We start from the raw sequence: 23,181 nt of genomic DNA, 5'->3' as shown, positions 1-23,181 counted from the left end.
CACTGAAAAAACTGTTCTCCATCATGGAGGATCCTCTCCACCCTCTCCAACTCACACTGGTCAGACAGCGGAGCACCTTCTCCAGAAGGCTGCTTCAGCTTCGCTGTCGTAGCAACAGATTCAGGAAATCTTTCCATCACTGTATATAGTAACTCTCTCACCTCTGCCTGACAGAGAACTCTGCTCTCTCTACTGTTTTTTTATTATTGTAATAGTATATTCTGCATATTTTGTTGTATATATTATTATTGTTTATTGTTTATAGCACACTGCACTGTATATAGACTATATGTATATATTGGATTCTATGTATGTTATGTACAAAGTGTTTTATTTGCTGACCCACTGTTGCTGTTACAAAATCATTTCCCAGTCTGGGATCATTAAAGTCATTCTATTCTATATTACTGCAGCACACTTACTACAGCTGATTGTTGAGGTGTGTGTAGGTAGTCATAATGTAATATAAGCCCCATCAGTCTATTATAACTAGTCAAGAGCATCCAAGACACTTTAACTTATTAATCATGGTACTCTAATGGTTTATGATTGTTGATGAAGTGCATTAGTAGGCATTTTGTATGTTTATGTCTTGAAGCATTATGAATGCATTATAATTCACTATAGACTAGTGATGTCCAAATGAAGCATTAGTTGTATTTGTTGAGTCCACCAGATGGAGCTCTTGGTTTAGAGAAAAGGGCTCAATGAAAGCTGATTAAGTGTGTTTTCAACACTGTGTTCAATCAATCATCTTCAATCGGGATATGGAAAAAAAGCCGGTGTCTCAGTCCACAGTGTCAACGGGATAACACAGCAAGTTGCCATGGAGACGTCCTTGATTGGGCCCCAGCCGGAGTCAACAACCAACAGGTGTCGGTGAAGGAAAAAGGGGGAGGACGTGCAGAGCGTCACACAGCAGCGTCCTCCTGGAGGAGCTGTTCCAGCAGCAGCCTTGGCCAGAGCACCTCCCGAGAAACAGATGTGTTAAACACAGAGCTCCATCTAGTGGACTCAGACAATAAAGAACATGCTTCATGAAGCTTCATTTGGACTTCACTACTATAGACTATGAGCGTACTCACACTGTCCTCCCGGACCGAGACCCGGACTTTAGGGTACTTGTCCCCCCTCCCTCTCCCCCCCGCGCCCCAGCCCCATTTGTACTCACACTGCCAGGGCCGGCCAATGCTTCTTGCTGTCCATACGCCATCACGCCGTAACACATCACACGCATTGATCGCATGTGTGTGGCTTTGTTTACAAATCTTTCCATAGACCTCTGAGTTTTTGTGCGTCTTGTCGACTGTTTTTGAATATTTTCATCCGACCAAATCTGCAGTAAACACTCCACCTCCGCACCACACCAACGTGAACCTTTCACCGCCATTGTTGTTGTTGTTAAATGTCCGCGCATGGTCCGTCCTTCTATTTACATGTCCGAACAGGCGCACATAACGCTACTGCCGTAGGCCTCGTGCTCGTGCTTGTACACGTGCGCACGCTCATGCTCGTACATGTGCAAACGGCTCCGCTAAAGCCCACCTCTTTCAAGCGGGCCGTGGACGGTCCGCTGGCTGCAGTTGAGCGCGGAGCGGGTCCACTCACACTGCTTAAAGGTACTAGGCTTTAGCTGAAAAAACGGTTTCGGCCGCGGCCAAAAGGACAGTGTGAGCAGGCTCTATGTTCATGTTTGGCTGTCAGCCCAGGCTTCCAGGTGGCAGCCTTTGTGTTGACCCCAGAGGGATGCAGTAAACTGTCCCACTCTGAGTATGTCAAGAAGTAGTGAATTGAATGTATCATTGTGTGTACAATGTGATGAATAGGCATTTTCTTGAAAGGAACAAATAAATACACAAAAAAAACATTCAGAAAGTGGGGGTCCCCTATAGTAGGGGATTTTCTAGTCCGACCCCCAAAGGTCGTCTAAGTACGTGTGTGTGTGTTAGCGTGTCTGTGTGTGTGTGTTAGCGTGTCTGTGTGTGTGTGTGTGCGTGTGTGTGTGTGTGTATATGTGTTAGCGTGTCTGTGTGTGTGAGCGTCTGTGAGTATGTAGCTGTGCTTCTTTCTACTATTCTGTTGTATTAACTGCCTTAACATATACGTCATATTCACATTACTATAAATATTATAGTTACTGTTAGGCTTTGCTTGCATCGCTGGAAGTGTGTCTGTCTGTCTCTCCCTGTCCATCTGTGTGTCTTTTCTCTCTTTCTCTCTCCTTTTCTTCCTCCCCAACCGGTCAAGACAGATGGCCGTCCTCCACAGAGCTGGGTCTGTCTGACGTTCCTGTCTGTTAAAGGGAAGGTTTTCGTTCCCACCGTACTCTACAGAGGAATTGTTGGGTCTATGTAAATCATAAATAAGTCATTGAGTGTGGTCTTTACCTACTCTGTAAAGTGTCCTGAGATAACTTTTGTTATGATTTGACACTATAAATTAAATTGAATTGAATTGAATTGAATTGAATGTATGTGTTAGCATGTCTGTGTGTGTGTGTGAGTGTGTGTCTGTGTGCGCGTGTCTATGAGTGTGTGTGTCTGTATGTGTTAGCGTGTCTGTGTGTGTGTGTGTGTGTGTGCGCGTGTGTCTGTGCCTGTGTGCGCGTGTCTGTGTGTGTGTGAGAGGGTTTGTACCTGTGTGTGTTTGTGTGCGTGTATTTGTGTACGTGTGCGTCTGTGAGTGTGTGTGTGTGTATGCTTGTGTGTGTACGTGTGTGTGTGTGTGTGTGTGTATGTGTGTGTCTGCGTGTGTGAGCGTCTGTGAGTGCGTGTGTGTGTGTGTACGTGTATGTATGCGTCTGTGTCTGTGTGTGTGTGTGTGTGTGTGTGTGTGTGTCCGTGTGTGTGTGTGTGTGTGTAAGTGTGTGTGTGTGTGTGCCTCGCCTCCTCTCATCCTCGCATCTGTGCTGTGCTGTAAGTGGGCGGAGCCACAGACTGGGCCAGAGATGTGAGTGAGGAGGAAGTGCACATCCCCAAATGACAGGAAGCATTAAAGTCATTTTACAGAGAAGTTAGCTCGAGCCCTGACAGAACGCACGAGCACGCGCGCAGAGGGCGGCCATTGAGTGCCATTTCTCCCGCATCCTCATCTCAGAGGAAACCCTCCGCCCCTGGTGACCTCGAGAGGAAACAGATGGAGAAACAGGCCGGAGCTGCCGGGGCGGCGGACGGAGCAGGGCCCAACAGAAAGCCGTGGGGCTCGCCGACCGGCGGACCAGCCACCGGGGATACTCTGGACAGGTGAGGGGGCTCCATATCACAACAATATGTCACACGTCGTCCATTTACGGGGTTCTGGCTTTACCACAAATTTCCATCCGCTATTAATTATTAAACAACATATTTCCTGAATCATGGGGACCGTGTCTTTCATCCGCTGTAAATACACTGCTTAATATTAAGACTTTGAAATATGTGTTTTGCAGTATAATAACATATATTGAAATAGAAATAATAATAACATATTACCGAGTGGAGTGGAGGTAACTTACAGTAGCATTGCTAGATAGAGAAGCTAACTGCGAATCCGTTACAAACCAGCATACTCTGTAAAACCAAAGGGAAGACAGCTTACATGTTGCCTGAACAACAGTGTCCAGCAGCGGGTCAACAGGCAGACAGCGTTAGCTCTGTTAAACAGCGATAGCTTCGGAGCTAACGGTGCTGCTACTGCACCCCGCATGAGTGTACAGTAGGCGACGCTGTGGCTGACTGCTTATGTTTACAGATACAGTGACAGACCACAACCAGCACATTGAATTCAGCTTTGATATATATAAATATACATTTATATATCATTTTATTCTCACAAATAGGCCTACATGTCAGTTGAATCGTCTTAGCGGAGGGTACACACAGGTATGGCAGTGGTTATAACATGTTAATAATGTAATGGGATTTGAAAACTAATCTCACAACTGAATTGTATTATTGTCAACAATTCATAATAATATTCATTTAATATTTTCTGATTTATTTAAGATAGACTCTGTATTAAAGACTCTGCACCCATGGTTCACCCATTGATTCCAGAATAGCCTACACCCAGGGGTGCAGATCCAATGTCAGGATTTGGGGGGTGTCACAAAAGGGATTTTTTTGGATCTGCACCCCTGCCTACACCCAACTTCAACCTGAGCAGAAGTCCAGTCATCCGGATTTATTCCAAACACCTGTGCCTTTTAAAACTACAGGAGCCACCTTAAGGCCTTCATAATGAGACTTTTAAGGCCTATAATGAGAATAGAATGTCATTATAACATGAGAATATCTAGTTATAACATAATAATGTTCTCGTTACAATAAAAAACTGAGCTGATATGTTTTCCCTGATGGTGACAGCAAACCAGTGTTGCAGCTGCCCGCTGCATTAAGATTGTCAAAGTGCTGGCTGTAAACAAGCATACGGTACAGCAGCGTATTACTCCTGCAACAGTGACAAAAGAATCTGATAAAGGAATCACTTATATTGTGAAATCGTATCTATGAAATTATTTTCTATTTTATTTAGAACAATAAGATATCTTTTTCCCTATTATGGCAACATTTCAACACATATCAATATAACAAGACTACTTAGAACAAAACAAGTTGGACATTTCCATATGATTTCATGTTCTAGAAAACCATCCTGTCAAAGCCTTAAGAGACTGTATGTAGACTATGGCTTAAGAGACATAGATTAGAAATAATTGTGTTTTTGTGTGGACCAGGCCATTTGAATGGACACCCATGCCAGTCAGTCTTATCAGTTATAGGCTGACATACATTTTGTGATTTCATCCTTGCTGTGTGAGTGCTCCTTTCCCCGGCGATCGATAGTGCTCCTGGTACCATTCCAATATGTCACCGTATTTGCTTTCCTATGACTCCAATCTGTGTGTTTTACACCACTGTTACAGCTTTATACTCGTGTTACTCTCAGTAACAGTTGTCAGTCCAAGTAAATAATCTCTGGTCTTACTTTTCACCATTGCTGTTCTTCCTCTGAAGTATTTTCTGTTTTTTCGATTTATACATTCAAGATCTTTAATCCTAGTGTAACGTAAGCCAATCTGCTCCTGTTTACGTTCTCACAAGCACACCCAGTGTACGCCAATGGTCACATGATATGTGTTTTCAGATGTCTTTCTCAATGCTCAGTATGTCCCAAACATTATAGACAGGATAAATGCTCAAATCAAAGCTGGCAAAATAATAACAAATAAGTACTGAATCTCCTGGCCTGCTCAATTATAAACACTTTAGTTGCTAATAAAGGCTGTGTAATAAAGGCTGTGTAAAGATATTATACAATGATTCACATGGTTAATTCAGTGTAACACTTATTTGCTACAGCACTAATTCCATCAGTACAACAGGTTTATGTCATACTCAGCACTCTGCTGCTCTGAGTTTCTCTTCTCAACACAAACAATATTTCCACAGTCCAACACTTTTTCTAATCACTTCTGCTTTGCAATTTTTTTATTACCATAGTTAAGCCATGAAACACTTCTTGCAGATGTTTCACAACAAAAGCATACCAGACAAGGCAGATATTCCAAATTGAATATATTCCATATTGTGAGTTTCATTGTGTTGAAGTTTAAGGAATTATATATATATATATATATATATATATATATATATACACAATACTGTATTTGTAAGCTTTTTTCCTGTCTGTTTCCATTCAGCCCAACAGGTTCTCATGTAGAGTGGTGTAAACAGCTGATAGCAGCCACCATCTCCAGTCAGATCTCAGGATCGGTCCCAACTGACATCTTGAACAGGGACAACAAGGTACCTAAAGCGCACGCACACACACACACACAAGCACACACGCGCACACACACACATACACACACAGTATTTCTCATCAGTCTGTGTTTTGTAACTAGGCTAGGAGAAGACCAGACTTCACGGTAAGGCCGGCAGAAATGTCAGTATATATGCACTTGGGTGTGGGCAGAGCTTTGTGTGTGAAATGTATGTGAATGAACTGTATCACAACTGTTGTTGTTCAGATGAGCTGCTGTTGAGCTGCTGTATAGTTTGTCTTCTGCTTCTGCCTCGTCAGCAGCCTACATTCCTCCACCAGAGTACATGTTTGTTTCATCGTTTCAACTTGTTGTCCTCCAACCAGTAGACTGGGTTGAGAGATCAACATCGTTTTATTTGGTACGTATACACTGTGATTAGTTCCAAGCCTTAGCATGTGGAAAGCAACAGTTCTTAAAGGGGACACTTTGCCGATTTTCATCCAGCCTTGTGTCAGTGAAGCACAGGCAGTAAATCCAGATGAATGGCACTGGATCCCTCCACCCAAGACGAAGTATAAAGAACTTTTTTTGGAGCGGTAGTTTAAAAATTGGGGGCCGTCTTCACAAAACATCTTAAGGCTAATAGTAGGTCCTAACTTGCTGATTTAGGAGTAACTCTTAAAAATAAGGGGCGTTTCATTCCTAATTTTAGGAATAAAATTTAAAATACGTGAAATTCACAAAGCATTTTAGTCCTCAAGGGGACTCCTACATAGGTCACTCAGAGTAAATGAGGAAGGAGCTAACACGGCTGTCGCAGTCAACTTTTTGAAGAGATTAAATGATAGTGAGCTTTTAAAAAGGTATGGCATTAATGGAGATGGCATAATGAACGTGGTAGAGTTGTTCAGGGATGCCATCACATCACCAACCAATAAAAACAAACAATCAAACGTGATCATTTTAACTATTTTTGACTCCAAAACCTTATGTTTCTTCACACGTGCCCAGTGTTTAACAACATGACCTGAACCTCACCTAACACCAGACACTTTGTCGTGACCTGTTGGGCTTAGGTCAAGTAGTCCAAGTGAGTCCTGTGACGGCAGCTCTAGGTAAGAGGAAATGGAACCGAAATCATTTCAAAAGGGTATCATTACTTTCTATAGGCACTCTACATATACTGTACGCTATACATTTAAATAAATATTATAAAAATAATATAAAACTAGTTAGACCAAAATGTATTAGATAACCTACTAACTCCAAAACATAAAATGGGCAAAACACAACGCTGTAAAGTTGCACTGGATTTATGACACAAGACAAAACATTGTGAAACAGAATGTGGCACAACACACATTTTATCTTGATTCTCTTGTTTTCACAATCATTGGAAGCCAGAATTGTAACTGAAAGTAAAATTTACCCTACGTGGTACCTGTTCAGTGAGATACTTTTATGTTTTATTTGTTCTGGTTGGAGATGTCAGTCTACACCCCAATACGATGGAGGTCAGTTGAATGTGGTTGGTGTAGTTCCCATGGTTGAAAAATGAACTTTAAAAAGACTTTACACAGTAAGTGTCAGAACGTTTCAGAAACAGTGTTCGACGCCCTCTAGTGTGAACACTTCCTGTGTGTGGAATGAAGCGCTTTTCTGTTGCTTGGTTTTAAATGTTTCACAAATAAATATCTGCTCAGCTGATATTGTAGCAGCTTCCAGTTGCTTGGTTTTAAATGTTTCACAAATAAATATCTGCTCAGCTGATATTGTAGCAGCTTTCAGTTGCTTGGCTTTTTGAATCACCATTGTTGCATTTGCTTTGCGCTCTTTGCTGTGTTTGCAACCATCTGTCACCAAAAACAGAATGGTTACATTTACACTGTCAGTTTCACTGATAGATTTTGCCAGCGATAAGAATAAGAGAGATGTAATGTCAGTTTGATATCAGACAGTGAATATAGTTGTTTCCATCTCATTTGAACTACATTTTTCTGTGTAAATGTGTGTGTGTCCTTTGTACTTGGTGTGTTTAATCTCCAGGTGTCCAAGAGGCTGAATCCCAGGGTAAGAGTTGAAGTCTTCTGATAGATTTCAGACACACTGAGCTCAGTTTGAAACAAAGTGTTGCTTGGCTCAAATGATCTTCTATTACCAGTGTCCTTCAGTGGAAAATCAACCGTTAATGGATAAAATACACAAACAGGAATATTCCAGCTAACGAAATAGCACCCGATGAATGAGTGTGTTTCACTGATTTAAAGATTATATTACAGAGCATGTCATGAACAGGTGAAAGTGAAACAGTCTCTGACTTCTTAAACATTACAATGTGCACAGGCTAGTTCATGTCAACAGGATGTGATTGTGTGGCTGACAAGTAGGAGCATGCCTGTAGGTCGGTTGTCAGTGTTGTACGAGGTTAACCTCCGTACTTCCTCCATCAGACCCACTGTAGACAGAACACACTTAGGGCGCACTCACACTGTCCTCCCGCACCGGGCCAAAACCGTTTTTTCAGCTAAAGCCTAGTGCGTTTGACCCGTGTGAGTGCACCTGCTACTACGAGCATGAGCACAATGCCTACGGCGCAAGACGCACAAAAACTCTTAGGTCTATGGAAAGATTTGTAAACATAGCGACGCATCGCGATGACGTCAATCAATGCGTGTGACGTGTTACTGCGTGATGACGTATAGGCAGCAAGAAGCATTTGCGCGAGGCCCAGGCAGTGTGAGTACAAACGGGCCTGGGGCGCGGGGGGAGAGGGAGGGGGGACAAGTACCCTAAAGCCCGGGGCACGGTGCGGAAGGACAGTGTGAGTTAGTCTTCATCTCTGCCTGTTCCAGCTAAGTCTGCTTCCTGCTTTTTTTTCTTTCTGTGTACTTTTCTTCATGCTTTTTCTTTGTCCTTTGTCCTTTAACCCCGTGCACTCTGTCCCTCTTTCCCTCAAGCTTTATTAGCAGGGCCGTATGAGTTTGACTTCAGTGTAAATCTGGAACTCTATAACAAAAGAGTTGACTGTTTCTACAGTGGGCCGATCACTGAAATCTTCCCTGTGAGATGTGAGAGACTGTCACACTGTCGTGGCTCTGGGATGGATTGTCATGAAGTTTGAAGAAGTTCATGTTTCGCCCAGGATGACTTATAATCACATTGATAATCCTCTGACATTTTTTCTCAATCAAATCAAATCAACTTTATTTAGATGGCACTTTTCATACTTTGTGTAACACAAAGTGCCTCACAGAGAATAAAAACAAAACACAAACAACAAAGAAATACCATGAAAACCCAAACCTCCCACCCCCACATATATACACATACAGATACACAAATAAATACACGCTTGCGCATATACATAGCCATACGCATACACACACAAACATAGACACACCCACACACATACACTAGCTGTTGCTGAGGAGACATGGCTGGGCACCGGGAACTGACGTCAAACTTTTGATTTGTCCAATACTTTATGACCACATACCTGTCAAATTAATAGAATTCCCACAGCCTCAGTTGTACTTATTGTTACGTGCTTATTAGTAAATCACGTTAGCATGCTAATGAGCTTTGCTAAAATGAAGAACACGGAAAAAAACAAAACAGCATTAACATAGTTGGTATGTGAATAGAATAGACCCAGTATGGCAGTAATGTTAGAAAATCATATATACTTTAAGTACAGTAAGTACAGTAAATACAATCCATCATTTTATATTTGATAGTAGTATTACATCCTAGCTAGTACAAGACTTACAAGACCAATTCAGATAACACTATTTTTGGTAAATAGACCTGACATGTACCTTTTGTACATAAACACATAACATATAAACAATGTTTTTGTGATCCCTCTGGTTTGGTTAAAGAATTGTGACTAAAACATTTAGCAGAAGATGTTTACATTCTAAAATAAACCTTTGTACTGAGGACAGTGTTTCTAAATTAGATTTAACATTGGTATTTCTGTAATGCAGTTTCTTACAGTACAGTATACTGATCTATCAGGCTAAAATTGATCCAGCTCTAGTTGGTACATATAGTGATGTATTTACAGTTCTGAAGAATCAATTGAGAGACAGTTTATGGCAACAATAACCAGATAGGAATGTCTGATTTTGGCTAATACAAAATTGCACATACAACCAGCAGATACATACTTCTATGTTTGCGGAATATGTACGTTGTTTTCATTGGGTGTGTGTGCTCTGACCTCATCACTCCCTACAAGGACACACCAAGCTCAGCAGCAGAGTAGAAAGTGATATCAGTATCCTCCGCACAGAATAATGTTTATTTACTGTATAATGTGTCTCTCTGTCTCTCTCTCTCTCTCTCTCTGTCTCTCTCTCTCTCTCTCTCTCTCTCTCTCTCTCTCTCTCTTTGTCTCTCACTTTCTCCATGCTGGCTCTCCCCGGCAGCAAGATTCACAAGATGAAGGGCTTTGTTACCATGGAGAAAGTGACTCTGAGCATCCTTCCAATGCTTTGGCAAGTCTCTCTCTCTGTCTGTCTGTCTCTCTGTCTGTCTGTTCCTCTGTCTGTCTGTTCTTTCACTCTCTCCTCACTCTGTACTGGTCTGCATGCCTCATTCTGCTGCTCCTCTCCCTCTGTGTCAGCCTCCTGCAGTGCTGTTGTCCCGAGGAATGACAGGAAATAACACATGCAGTGTACAAGTTTGGAGTTTGAAAGACTGTGTGTTAACCCCACAGGGAGAGTCTAATGAAAAATGCTGTTGATTTGCATTGTGGGAAGTGTAAAAAACAGTGGTTTTTTTGTTTCTTTCAATATGTCTCTCACAAGTCCCTCAATGTTCTGTTATATGTTTGAGTTCATTGCTGGAGGGATATCGAAATATAGTTCACATATCTGGTAGAATGGATTCATTAACATACTCTACAGTCTTTCATGTAGCCCAGTTTCTAACGTATAAAGCTAGAACATTTGAAATGCTCTTGTGATATATCTGTTGTCAGTGTTCATCAACGTTTTGGCAAACTGGCTTCTTTAGAATTTAAAAAAAAAGTCATTTGTCTGTTGTATTTTATACAGAGCAGTTCACTAAAAAGAATGATTTCATGATGTTTTTACTTCATCAATCATTAGTCAAGGCCCCTACACATGATATGCGATTAAAAAGGCTTTGGGCTGGCCGTTCCATTCATTTCCCAGGGAGGAGGCGGTAGCACCAAATGTAGCAGATTTGCTTTTCTGCTGCTGCGCTCAAGGTTCAAATCAGTTCAACTTTGACCTTGCTGCCCCTGACCTTTCAAAAGTACGACCAATGAGGTAGAAGCTTAGAGTGTGACATTTACGTTTCCTAGGCAACCAGCGAGCGACATGAAGCCGGTTAGAAAGATGGAGGAACTCCCGAACTAGTTAACGTTACATTAAAGTCGTATCACGATCTGGGAAGAAAACATAATGCTGGGAGGTTTATACGCAGTCACACCAGGTTTGTGAATAGGCAGGTGACGAGCGGTTGTTACAATACAGCGCGAAAAGCTTATCATGTGAAGGCCCCTTAAGAGTATCAGTGTAATAGAACTGTTGGTCCATGTGTGTGTGTGTTGTGAGTCTCTGGACAACAGGGGAGAGGAGGCAGAGAACTATTTGATTGGTTGTCTCCAGGTTGCCATTTCCACTCATCAGAGTTCATTTGCATAACATTGACCCTTCCTCATCTTCCCTAACCCTCTTTTGAGTGTTGAATAATGAATGGCATCCATCTCCAGTGTGAATCCATTTGTGTTAATATCCAACGTCGTCTCATCAGACCTGAGAGGCTCAGTTCTTTGACCGGTACATGCTACTCTCGAGCATTTTCCGTTTGTTGGGTCAGCTTGCAGCAGGAAAACCACCAGAAACTTCAGAGAAAAAGCCTCTTCATTTAGTCTCCTCCTCAGGCAAACCTCATCAACAACATGTCCAGTCTTATGGTGCGTTTCATTTACCTTGGAATTCGGAAGTTGGAGCGGGGAATGAGGTCACACCCGAGTTTCAGCGTTTCAGTTACAAAGTCGGAAAAAAGTAGCCAGAGGCCAAAAACGGGAGAGAAAACAAGATGGCTACATCTACGCAATGTCATTAATTACATCGTAGGCTACTATTTAGCCGTATTACAGGAGCTTCTACTTTTTGTTTAAAACCGGGGCAGCCATCTTTGAATGTCAACTCAGGAGTTGTGTGGATTGTCTGACTTTCTGAGTTGGAAATCCAACCTCGGGGGTCGTTCAAGTTGAAGGTTCCGACTCGTAGCTCAGAAATCCCGACTTCCGAGTACAACTGGAACGCACCAATAGTCTGTTAGGTGTCAGTGGTGCATGCTGGGTGTAGTGGTCCCATTAACTGGTCTGTGTTCTGTACAGAACCTTCCCGCTCTGAGATACGGAGCGCAGGTCACAATGCTCCAGGACCAGGTCCCTGTGCTCCCAGGAGAGACCATCCAGACGACAGGTAAGTTCACCTCAGTCGGCCTTCAGCCCTGTCAACATCTTCATCACGTGTATTATGTAGTCGGCAGCAGGCAGGTCGATATGATATACATCATCAAAACCATTTAACAATCTCTGTCATATTTGAATAGTTTTCATTTCTCAAATATTTAATTTACACTGGAGTATAAAAAAACTATTATTATCGACTATTCATTTATTGAATTAGCAGAAAACATACTCTATTGGGATTTATATTGTCCTCCAGATATGAAATGACCTATTTTGGGATAAAAGATTTTCAGCTTGGCTCAGCCCTAAGAGGCAGTTCTTTTTAACATCCCATTGAATGTACATATTTCTTTCCTGTCCATTTATCAATACCTTTTTGCTTTTTTGTGTGTTTGTGCCTGTGTGTGTTTGTGGTGACCTGCAGTCAAGGATGTAATGTATATCTGTCCGTTCAGTGGTCTGGTTAATGGAACCCTGACCATCACAGACTACAAGCTCTACTTCACCAGTGTGGAAAGGGTACTTCAGATCTAATTGCTTATTGATTCACAACCACTACTGTTTACACCACTGTACTGTTTCTGTGCAGTGCTGCGTGTTAACATCAGTCTCTGCACATCCAGGAGTCCCCATTCGTTCTTGACGTGAACCTGGGAGCCATCAGCAGACTGGAGACCATCAGTGTTCCCAACCAGGGAGAGAACACCAAAGGACTGGAGCTGGTCTGCAAGGTACCAGAGAATGAGCCAGGCATTTCAGCAATAACTGTGATGAGTCACTGAGGACTCTGATGAGTGATGTTCTGATGTCCTCCCTGCCTCAGGACATGAGGAGTCCCAGGTTTGCCTATAAGACAGAGGAAAGCAATCCAGACATGGTGGAGCTGCTGGCCAAACATGCCTTCCCCTTGTCCCACAGCCTGGTCAGTCTCATTCAGAAGTGTTCATTAAACCTGGGCTAATTCAAGTGTTCTGAGATAAAAATAGACTTCTTCACCTCCTCTTGACTCTGTTTTCAGGCGTTAGAAAATATAGCACGTGGCGGGAGACTTTGGCCAATCACAGGCCATTTAAGAGAGAGAAAGAGTTCCTATTGGCTATTCTACAAATGCAAATGCATGTGTTCTCAGCCATAGATGTAGCAATATTAAAATCAAGTGATATCTAATGCCTAGTTCTGAGTATTTTCTCATTTAATAAATCATTATTTTTAATTGAACATAATGTGGAAGAATCCGAACGTAAAGCGCTGTTATGTCAGTCATGTGAATATGAGTAAATCTCCCAAATGGCACTTGTTTTTACTCCCAGAAAGTGAAGCTTGTACATGTAAATGTGATAGTGATAATTAATGCTAACATGCGTCCTCTGGACGTACCTCTGGCAGCCCCTGTTTGCCTTCCTATACAAGGAGCAGTTTCCTGTGGATGGCTGGAAGGTGTACGACCCGACAGCAGAGTACAGACGTCAGGTAACCACACACCAACACCCATCTCTCACAACACACATGAAGTCTGATACACTCGTGATGATAAAACCATCTAACTGTATTGATGGCATTTGGATATGACCATGTTTTATGAGTTTAGGAGAAGGTTTTTTGTAAATGCTTTTAAGTTCTAGTCTATGAAACTTGGCACTTCCTGGAAAATGTTCAATCTACACCTTACGTAGGAAGGTCAGAGATTATAGCAGTTTGAAGACTTTTTATTGTGAAATGCCTGTGCAGTAAGTGTTGAGTTAAATTGACAGAAGGTTAACAGTGATAGAAAACAAAGAGTGAAAGAAAACTATATTTGTGTTTGAGAAGAGAAACTTATCATGACTCTGCTGATGGATTACACATTCATATAAATGTCCCAGGTTTCACACATTGTGTGGAATACTCTTGTAATGGTTTCTTCTGGTGGTTGGGTTTGTTTTATCAGGGCCTCCCTAATGAGAGCTGGACCATCAGTAAGATGAACAGCACCTACGAGCTGTGTGACACCTACCCCTCCACCCTGGTCATCCCCACCAACATCACAGAAGAAGACATCAAGAGAGTGGCTGTGTTTCGAGCCAAGCACCGCATACCGGTCAGTCTGAGGGGCGCATACTGAGGAGAGACACAGAGTGTCCACAGAGGGGTTAATGCAGTTGACAAAGCAAGACCATCCTCTCTCTGCTACAGTCGTCTTGGCTAGTTAAAGCGTTATTCCGGCGCAAAATCATCTCATTTCTTTTGCAGCACTTACACACATCAAATAAGCCATCGAGACAGTTTTTATTAACAGAGAAATCTGGTAGAGTTGCTAACAGCCGGACGTGGCTAACACTGATTAGCTCTGGCAGTACGGTGAAGGCATTAAAACGTCTTTTTTAACCACTAATACTGCTCAAAATAACAGCAAACCTCTGCAACAGCATGAGTAGAGTTCTTACATATTAACCAAAGCACCAACAATGTAGTTAGTGAACCCAGAGTTTATTAAAAGAGTGTTTTGAAAGACTTACCTACTGGCCCCTGTACCAGCTCCTCTCATAGTAAAGTCTAAACATGGTTCAGGTCTGCTCTGTGTCCCCAGAGTCAGGACTAAACATGGGACAGGTCTGCTCTGTGTCCCCAGAGTCAGGACTAAACATGGGACAGGTCTGCTCTGTGTCCCCAGAGTCAGGAATAAACATGGGACAGGTCTGCTCTGTGTCCCCAGAGTCAGAACTAAACATGGGACAGGTCTGCTCTGTGTCCCCAGAGTCAGGACTAAACATGGGACAGGTCTGCTCTGTGTCCCCAGAGTCAGGAATAAACATGGGACAGGTCTGCTCTGTGTCCCCAGAGTCAGGACTAAACATGGGACAGGTCCGCTCTGTGTCCCCAGAGTCAGGACTAAACATGGGACAGGTCTGCTCTGTGTCCCCAGAGTCAGGACTGGACATGGGACAGGTCTGCTCTGTGTCCCGAGAGTCAGGACTAAACATGGGACAGGTCTGCTCTGTGTCCCCAGAGTCAGGACTAAACATTGGACAGGTCTGCTCTGTGTCCCCAGAGTCAGGACTAAACATGGGACAGGTCCGCTCTGTGTCCCCAGAGTCAGGACTAAACATGGGACAGGTCTGCTCTGTGTCCCCAGAGTCAGGACTGGACATGGGACAGGTCTGCTCTGTGTCCCGAGAGTCAGGACTAAACATGGGACAGGTCTGCTCTGTGTCCCCAGAGTCAGGACTAAACATTGGACAGGTCTGCTCTGTGTCCCCAGAGTCAGGACTAAACATGGGACAGGTCTGCTCTGTGTCCCCAGAGTCAGGACTGGACATGGGACAGGTCTGCTCTGTGTCCCCAGAGTCAGGACTAAACAAGGGACAGGTCTGCTCTGTGTCCCCAGAGTCAGGACTAAACATGGGACAGGTCTGCTCTGTGTCCCCACAGTCAGGACTAAACATGTGACAGGTCTGCTCTGTGTCCCCAGAGTCAGGACTAAACATGGGACAGGTCTGCTCTGTGTCCCCAGAGTCAGGAATAAACATGGGACAGGTCTGCTCTGTGTCCCCAGAGTCAGGACTAAACATGGGACAGGTCTGCTCTGTGTCCCCAGAGTCAGGACTAAACATGGGACAGGTCTGCTCTGTGTCCCCAGAGTCAGGACTAAACATGGGACAGGTCTGCTCTGTGTCCCCAGAGTCAGGACTAAACATGGGACAGGTCTGCTCTGTGTCCCCAGAGTCAGGACTTAACCTGGAGAGGCAGCGTTCAGTTTTTATGCTCCACAAAACTGGAACAAACTTCCAAAAAACTCTGGGTCTGCTGAGACTGGAGACTTTTCTATTTGCTGCTGCTTTTCAGTGAACTGAACTGTAACTTCTGTAACTTTAACCATCTTTTAGGTTTTAAAAATGACCTTTTATGTGTTTTAAATGTAAATGTTTTATGTGAAGCACTGAAGAGTTGCCTTGTTGTTGAATTGTGCTGTACAAATAAATTAAAAATAAATTACAATGTCACGACAGCTGCAACTAATGCTCATAATGATTATAGGTTGCCTATGGTTTGCAGCTCCGGACCCATTGGTTCCTACTGAGGACATACTGTATAGCTTGAAAAAAAGGCTCACAAATATATAGTTTCTTTTTTTTTCAGAAATGCTCAGTATTTTCCTTTAACAGCCGGTCACTGTAGTTTAATACACAATACTTAAACAGGAGCTAATAGTGCATTTGATAGGGACTATTTTCAGCAGTGGATTAATCCACTTTTAGATTGAGTCTGAATTAAGTAGAGTTTGTGTGTTGATGTGTTTTCTGTGAGTCCTGGTCCTGCGCTGATCCTGCTCTTCCTGCAGGTCCTGTCCTGGATTCACCCAGAGTCTCAGGCCACCATCATACGCTGTAGCCAACCGTTAGTCGGACCTTCAGACCGTCGTTGTAAAGAGGACGAGCACTTCCTCCAAATCATCATGGATGCCAACGCCCAGTCCCACAAGCTCACCATCTTTGATGCCCGGCAGAGCAGCGTAGCAGTCACCAACAAGGTTCTACACACATCAAATGTTCCTCTTTTCTCTCCCTTTGACCTCACCTTTTATTACACATTGACTGATTTTGTTCTCGCTCTCTTTTCAATCCCCCTTCTCTCGCCTCCTCCGCCTCTGCTGCCTCCACCGCATGCAGGCAAAGGATGGAGGGTTTGAAAGTGAGAGTTTCTATCCAAACGTGGAGCTGAACTTCCTGGAAATCCCCAACATCCATGTGATGAGGGAGTCCCTGAGGAAGATGAAGGACGTGGTGTATCCCACCATAGATGAAGCCCACTGGCACTCCGCCATTGACCAGACGCACTGGCTGGAGTACATTCGGGTAACTCCGTGTTTAGCTCATCACTATAAAGGATTCTCAGACCACGAAGTGCAGAGGGTGTGTCATTAATATACTGTAGTGGCTCTACGCTGACATGTGCCTGTGTTGTATGTAGTTGTTATTAGCAGGAGCAGCAAAGGTAGCTGATAAACTGGAGTCCGGGAAGACGTCGGTGGTGGTTCACTGTAGTGACGGCTGGGACCGGACTGCTCAGCTCACCTCCCTGGCCATGCTGATGCTGGACAGTCACTACCGCACTCTCAGAGGATTCCAGGTCACACACCGCATCACAGTATCAGCTATATACTGCAGTCTACAGCTGTAGAACATAATAATGTACCGTGTGTGTGTGTGTGTGTGTGTGTGTTTGCAGGTTCTGGTGGAGAAGGAGTGGGTTAGTTTTGGACACAAGTTTGCTGCTGTAAGTTCTTCTGATGATAAAACCATTAATCCTGCTGAATGATCAAAACTTAAGTCTAGTCAACATGTACATCCATTGTTTGTAAAGGTAGCTTTTTTGTCCGCAGCATCAGCATTTTAGGTCACTGAAAAACTGATCTTTTGAAAGACTCAGAAACTCTGTTTCCAGTGTTGTTGTGTAGATGGCACAAACTTTGTGCAGTGGCGGACGTGGTCCAAATAGGACTTTTTACATGTCTATGCATAAATATACAGGTTCTCTTCCACTGTGTTGAGTAACAGAGGAGTGTGAATGTGTTATGGAGCGACAGATGTGCAATTACAGGCAGGTAGCCTTCCAGTGATAGCTTTTTTTCCAGTTTCTATTTGGCCAACACAGCTTTTTGGTTTTGCTCTTGACAGTGCTTCAATGCGTTTTCATTTTTTAATGTAGTTTTTTTTAAACTGCTTGTGTGGACAGGATTTTTTTTGAGAATGAATGAGGGGGAAAAAAAACTCTGTTTGCAAAAAAGCCTGTGATCTAAATCTACTTAAACTGATGTAGTTATTACTGTATATCTACAGTAGCGTTACTTTACTTCAGCCTTGCTGCCCGACCTACACTAAACTCACACTGTGTAGTTTCACGTTTTACTGATTTTAAACTAAAAATAACACTCAGAACATCAAGAAAACATTTGACAAAAGCCAACCAGCACAGTATAGCACAACCAGTTTAAAGATTAGGATGCATGCACCACGGAATCACTAATCAGAAAAATGATTAGACAAATATACAAAACATAGAAAAAGGAAAGCTAGCAGGGCGTCTTTCAATCAGTTGCACATTGCACTTGTGAGCTTTCATTTATAGTGTGGAGAGGGGAGATGCATTTCTCTGGAAGGAAAACATTTGGAAAGGCCAGAGGTCTCTCTTCATTGTCAACTAAAATTATATATATTATATATTATATTATAAATACTTAAATTAAATCCTACAATACTTTTGATATTGACCCTTGAACCCAACCAAAACCAAAAGCGTTCGCCTGACTCAGCAGATGTAGACTCCTCTCCTTCTCTTCTCCTGTCGCTGCTATCTGCTTCGTGGGTAATGGTTAGGGTTAGGGTTAGGGTTAGGGTTGTTTCATTTGTCTCTATTCCTGAGCGATAACTCCACCCACAGCTCTCCGGCGAAAAGCTCTGATGATGCATACAACGCAAATATCAATGTCACAGAAATGTGACCATGCAACATATGTCAGATTTTTTTCAAATAATTGGAAACAGGAATAATAACAAAATTAAATAACAGGAAAGAAAGGCTCCAAGTGCTGCAGAGAGACATTGGGAATGATTTATTTTGAATGCCCCTTCATATTCCATACATATACTGTATGTTGGTAATGACATTTCTCATGTGCCTGTCTTTGTTGTGAATGATTATGACACTCATATAAAACCTGCTGTGTACTGTGTTCTTTCCAGTTAATTAAAAGTTTCTCTTTGTGTTGTTGCAGCGCGTGGGTCACGGCGATGAGAACCACGCTAACTCGGAGCGCTCTCCTCTCTTCGTCCAGTTCATCGACTGCGTTTGGCAGATGACTCGACAGGTCAGCCTCCCTCCCACCTAACACCTGTCACGACCAGGCCTGAGCACACGGGCACACACGAGTACACGTTCATGTGCTTTATATCCACGTGGGCTCAATGGTAGACCTGTAGAAGCTGCCACTCTTTACCCATAACCCCTTGTGTTCTCTGACTGCAGTTCCCAGCAGCCTTTGAGTTCAACGAGCTGTTCCTGATCACAGTGCTGGACCACCTCTACAGCTGTCTGTTCGGGACTTTCCTTTATAACAGTGAACAGGAGCGGGCCGCCAAGGTAGGAGCCGTTCTCCTGTCAGCAGGTCACACGTGTGGAGGAGGCGTGTCTCACTAACTCTTCTGTCCTGTGTAGGAGGTGCAGACCAACACTGTGTCCCTGTGGTCCTACATTAACAGGTAACAGAACCACTGTGCTGCCTTCAGAGTGATAATAGTGATTGGAGGGATTTTCTGACTGTTGAGTGTTGTCCCCTTCACAGCCAGCCCGAGGACTTCACCAACCCCTTCTATGTGGACTACGAGCACCATGTCCTGTACCCGCTGGTTTCCTCCAGGCACCTGGAGCTGTGGACCGCCTACTACGCCCGCTGGAACCCACGCATGAGACCACAGGTACACACTGCGTGGCTGCTGAGGCTTTTAAAGTAGCCGCGTTCGATGACGAGTACACATCAGAACATCTTGACCCTTCTGTGTCTGCTTCCTTATCAGAAAATGATATCACATTTTCTCAGTGGATTAGGATTTTGCTTTCAGGCCTCTTTTTCATTGTAAAATTACAACTAAGTGTAAGTGTAACTCCAGCATTTTTTGGCACTTACATGCATCAAAGCACCAATGGGCTCCTTCCTTTGGTAATCCACTTGAATGGACTTTACTATGAGAGGAGCTGGTACAGGGGCCAGTAGGTACGTCTTTAAAACACTCTTTTAATGAACTCTGGGTTCACTAACTACGTTGTTGGTGCTTTGTTTTCTGTGTAGGGACTCTTCTCATGCTGCTGCAGAGGTTTGCTGTTATTTTCAGCAGTATTAGTGGTTAAAAAAGACGTTTGAATGCCTTCACCGTACTGCCCCAAGCTACTCAGTGTTAGCCGCATTCGGCTGTTAGTGATACTGACTCTTCCAAGCTCATCCTAAACTCTGGTGCTGGGATGTTGACTCTGTCCAGGAAACATGACCACGTTACACCAATCATGGCTCCTTACAGCAGGTTCCCACCAGCCTCCCATAGGCTGCGAAACCCGGGGCACAGGTCCATCCGCTGGGCCGTTCACATAGGTCACGCCACACAACGGAGCGCCGCCAACGACTCGTGAGCTGGAGCAATCATTTCAGTGTCTGCTCTATTTTTTACACGAGCAAATCTAGCAAGAAAATACTAGAAAAGATATAATATAAGATATATGGAATAGAAACTTCAAATAAAAAGAAATTATTTAGAAATCAGCCCGGTGTCACTGCTGCCTGTGATCGTAAATAACGTACTTATTTGTTTGAAGAGTAGACTGCTGCTCCTACACACACACACACACACACGTAGAGAAAACTTCAGAGCAGCTGGTGGAAACCTGCCGATACACCGGCTTCCTGTTGCCTTTAGAAGGATTTTAAGGTTTTATGGATTTTATTTTAAGGCGGAAAAAGCGACGGGGCGCATTAGCCGAAATACAACCATGGTACCCATCTGCTGTTGTCTGACTGAGATTTAGCTTTTTAAAAAGGATTTCTCTGCATTCATATTCAGACAACTGTTTACAGAGACGCACTCTCTCAACTCGAACTCCATTCTCACGTCTCCAGTTGCTAATCAGACCATAAACAAAGCCGGCTGCTCTGAAGAGAAAGTCTCGGCCCGGATTTCTGCTGCTACTGGAAATCCTGAAATATTAGCCGTCGCCCCCCAGAGGATGAATGGGCGTCAGTAAAATGATCTCATGATATTATATATTTTTATCCTAAAACAACCAAACTCATATTATGCTTTATCTGCAAAAATACTGGTTATTGACAACTATCACTTGTTGTTATTATTGATTCATCTGCCAATTCTTATTCAATGTGATTCATCGCTTGGTTCAGAAAATGTCAGATAATGGTGAAAATGTCCATCACAGTTTCTGAGGTGATGTCCACAAATGTTTTGTCTAAAACCTAAAGACTCTCAGTTTTCTGTCACAGGAGACTCAGGAAACCATCTCCTATTCTTTAACTCTTCATTAATAATGGAACATATTTGACAACCAATCAGTGAACTGCCTGTTTAAGATCTATACTTAATGCTCACGATATTATGTCTGCTTTATTCTCACAACATTATCGTGTGTGTGTGTGTGTGTGTGTGTGTGTGTGTGTGTGTGTGTGTGTGTGTGTGTGTGTGTGTGTGTGTGTGTGTGTGTGTGTGTGTGTGTGTGTGTGTGTGTGTGTGTGTGTGTGTGTGTGTGTGTGTGTGTGTGTGTGTGTGTGTGTGTGTGTGTGTGTGTGTGTGTTCCAGGTGCCGGTGCACCAGACGCTGAAGGAGCTGCTGATGCTGAGAGCAGAGCTCCAGAGGAGGGTGGAGGAGCTGCAGAGAGAGGCCTCCTCCCACTCTCTGTCCTCCTCGTCTGAACACTCCCCCTCACACACCACGGGAACTCCACTGCACACTGCTGTCTAACACACACACGCACACACGAGCATGCACACACACACACACACATACATACACTTTAGGCCAAATACTGATGTTTACAATGTGAAGGAGGCTTTACAAAGAGATTCCTAATTTTATATTAACTTTCCTAAACACATTTGTAGCAAAGTAAAATGATGACATGGAGACGTTTGTACAGTTCAAACTCGTATTTAAAGAAAGTATTCAGACTAGCCGGACACAACACCTGTGCGTGTTATTTATTGTATTTAAAAATGATCCCAGTTGAGAAAGGCCAGCTTCCCCTGCACTGTGGGAATTTACCCGCGTGTGTGTTTGTATAAAGAATTGCTTCTTTTTTGTCTCAGGGCTCAGTTCATCACATGATCAAATCCCTGCATGCTCCCTCACTCACCGTCTCTCCCTTTACTTTGGCACTGATCCTCTTCACCAACATCACAATCACTGTCAGGGTTCCCACATGTCCTGGAAAACCTGGAAATAACTTTCCAGTCAAATGATCAAATATCTATGCTGAAATGATCCACGGTGTCCCAGAAAATTTCAAAAGCATTTCAGCCCCTCACTCACCCTGAAAACTGGACGCAGCACAAGTGTGAGCCCTTAAATGGACCTCCTCCACAAGTCAAACTGAACTCGTCCAAAACCCTGAACTTGCTGCTCATCAAGCTAGGGCTATAAGAGTCATAAATCAAATATGAGAAAGTATTAATATACTGTATATATATATATATGTGTGTGTGTACAGTATGTGCGGCCCTCTCCTGACCCCATCCTAGTGGTGGCTGTATTTTTAAACCCACTGGCAGTTTTTGAGTCTCGACCCTTTGGTTGCTGCACCCACATAGGAAATAAATGAGCACACATGTTGTTTTGTGTTAAGTTTAAGTGAATCATTTTTTATGACGCTCATTTCCATTCAGTCTTTCCTGTATTTTCAAGATAAAGCCCTGGAAATGTGGGAGCCCTGTTTGTTCGGCGCTGTGCCACAGTTCTCTCCAAAGTCAGGAGCAGAAACCTCAACACGTTCTCCTTCTCCTTGTGTTGTCGAGCCAGCTCCCTGCACTTCACTGCCGGACTGTCTCACTGTGCACGTTTTCCTTCATTTGTGTGAGAAAATCTGTGCTTTTGTTTTTTTTTTTTTCTGTACGTTGCCTTGCCACCATGTCACTGGTCCCACATCCCCTTAACCAGTCTGACCGTCACTGTAAATCACTGGATTTCTCACAAACGAACCAAACTACAGGTGTGTGTGTTGATTCCCTGACTGAACGCAGCACGTTCGTGGAACAAATGTTGATGTCATTATGACTTCAGATGAGAACATACGGAGAGATCATTGTGTTCTTAATATAGTTCACATTTCAAGAGTAAAAGAATAATCATGAACAAATATGAACAAGAACTACCGTATTAAACTGTTAAGGGTTTCTAGTGAAATCAGAATACATTAAAGGTTGAATATGTAGAACCCTATATATATTTAT

At 43.2% G+C, this 23,181-nt stretch overlaps 1 protein-coding gene across 3 annotated transcripts; it reads left to right on the top strand.

Moving 5' to 3' along the window:
• The first annotated feature begins 2,988 nt into the window (after nucleotides 1-2,988).
• Nucleotides 2,989-23,162, top strand: mtmr1a (myotubularin related protein 1a). Of its 3 annotated transcripts, XM_083937197.1 has the most exons (19): nucleotides 2,989-3,242; nucleotides 5,681-5,786; nucleotides 5,885-5,908; nucleotides 7,793-7,816; nucleotides 12,126-12,213; nucleotides 12,628-12,722; nucleotides 12,827-12,934; nucleotides 13,027-13,125; nucleotides 13,590-13,673; nucleotides 14,131-14,280; nucleotides 16,522-16,710; nucleotides 16,850-17,035; nucleotides 17,151-17,309; nucleotides 17,409-17,456; nucleotides 18,955-19,047; nucleotides 19,206-19,319; nucleotides 19,395-19,438; nucleotides 19,522-19,654; nucleotides 21,536-23,162. In XM_083937197.1, exons 1-19 carry the CDS (start codon nucleotides 3,136-3,138, stop codon nucleotides 21,695-21,697), a joined length of 2,013 nt encoding a protein of 670 aa, XP_083793323.1. In that variant the 5' UTR covers nucleotides 2,989-3,135; the 3' UTR covers nucleotides 21,698-23,162. The 3 variants fall into 3 exon arrangements, with proteins under 3 accessions (XP_083793323.1, XP_083793324.1, XP_083793325.1); XM_083937198.1 differs by lacking the exon at nucleotides 5,885-5,908; XM_083937199.1 differs by lacking the exons at nucleotides 5,885-5,908; nucleotides 7,793-7,816.
• The last annotated feature ends 19 nt before the right edge of the window (nucleotides 23,163-23,181 follow it).

The sequence above is a fragment of the Echiichthys vipera genome (genome assembly GCF_963691815.1).
Source record: "Echiichthys vipera genome assembly, chromosome: 22".
In the NCBI taxonomy this organism is placed as follows: Eukaryota; Metazoa; Chordata; class Actinopteri; order Perciformes; family Trachinidae; genus Echiichthys; species Echiichthys vipera.
Note: the sequence above shows the minus strand (reverse complement) of the source record. Positions and strands in the feature narration are given on the sequence as shown.

Bases quoted from the DNA above. Each gene is read 5' to 3' on its own strand.
- mtmr1a (XM_083937197.1), top strand. From the start codon at position 3,136: ATGGAGAAACAGGCCGGAGCTGCCGGGGCGGCGGACGGAGCAGGGCCC. The intron at 12,214-12,627 runs GTAAGTTCACCT...GGTGACCTGCAG, and splicing joins AGAGACCATCCAGACGACAG to TCAAGGATGTAATGTATATC. The intron at 17,036-17,150 runs GTAACTCCGTGT...TGTTGTATGTAG, and splicing joins ACTGGCTGGAGTACATTCGG to TTGTTATTAGCAGGAGCAGC.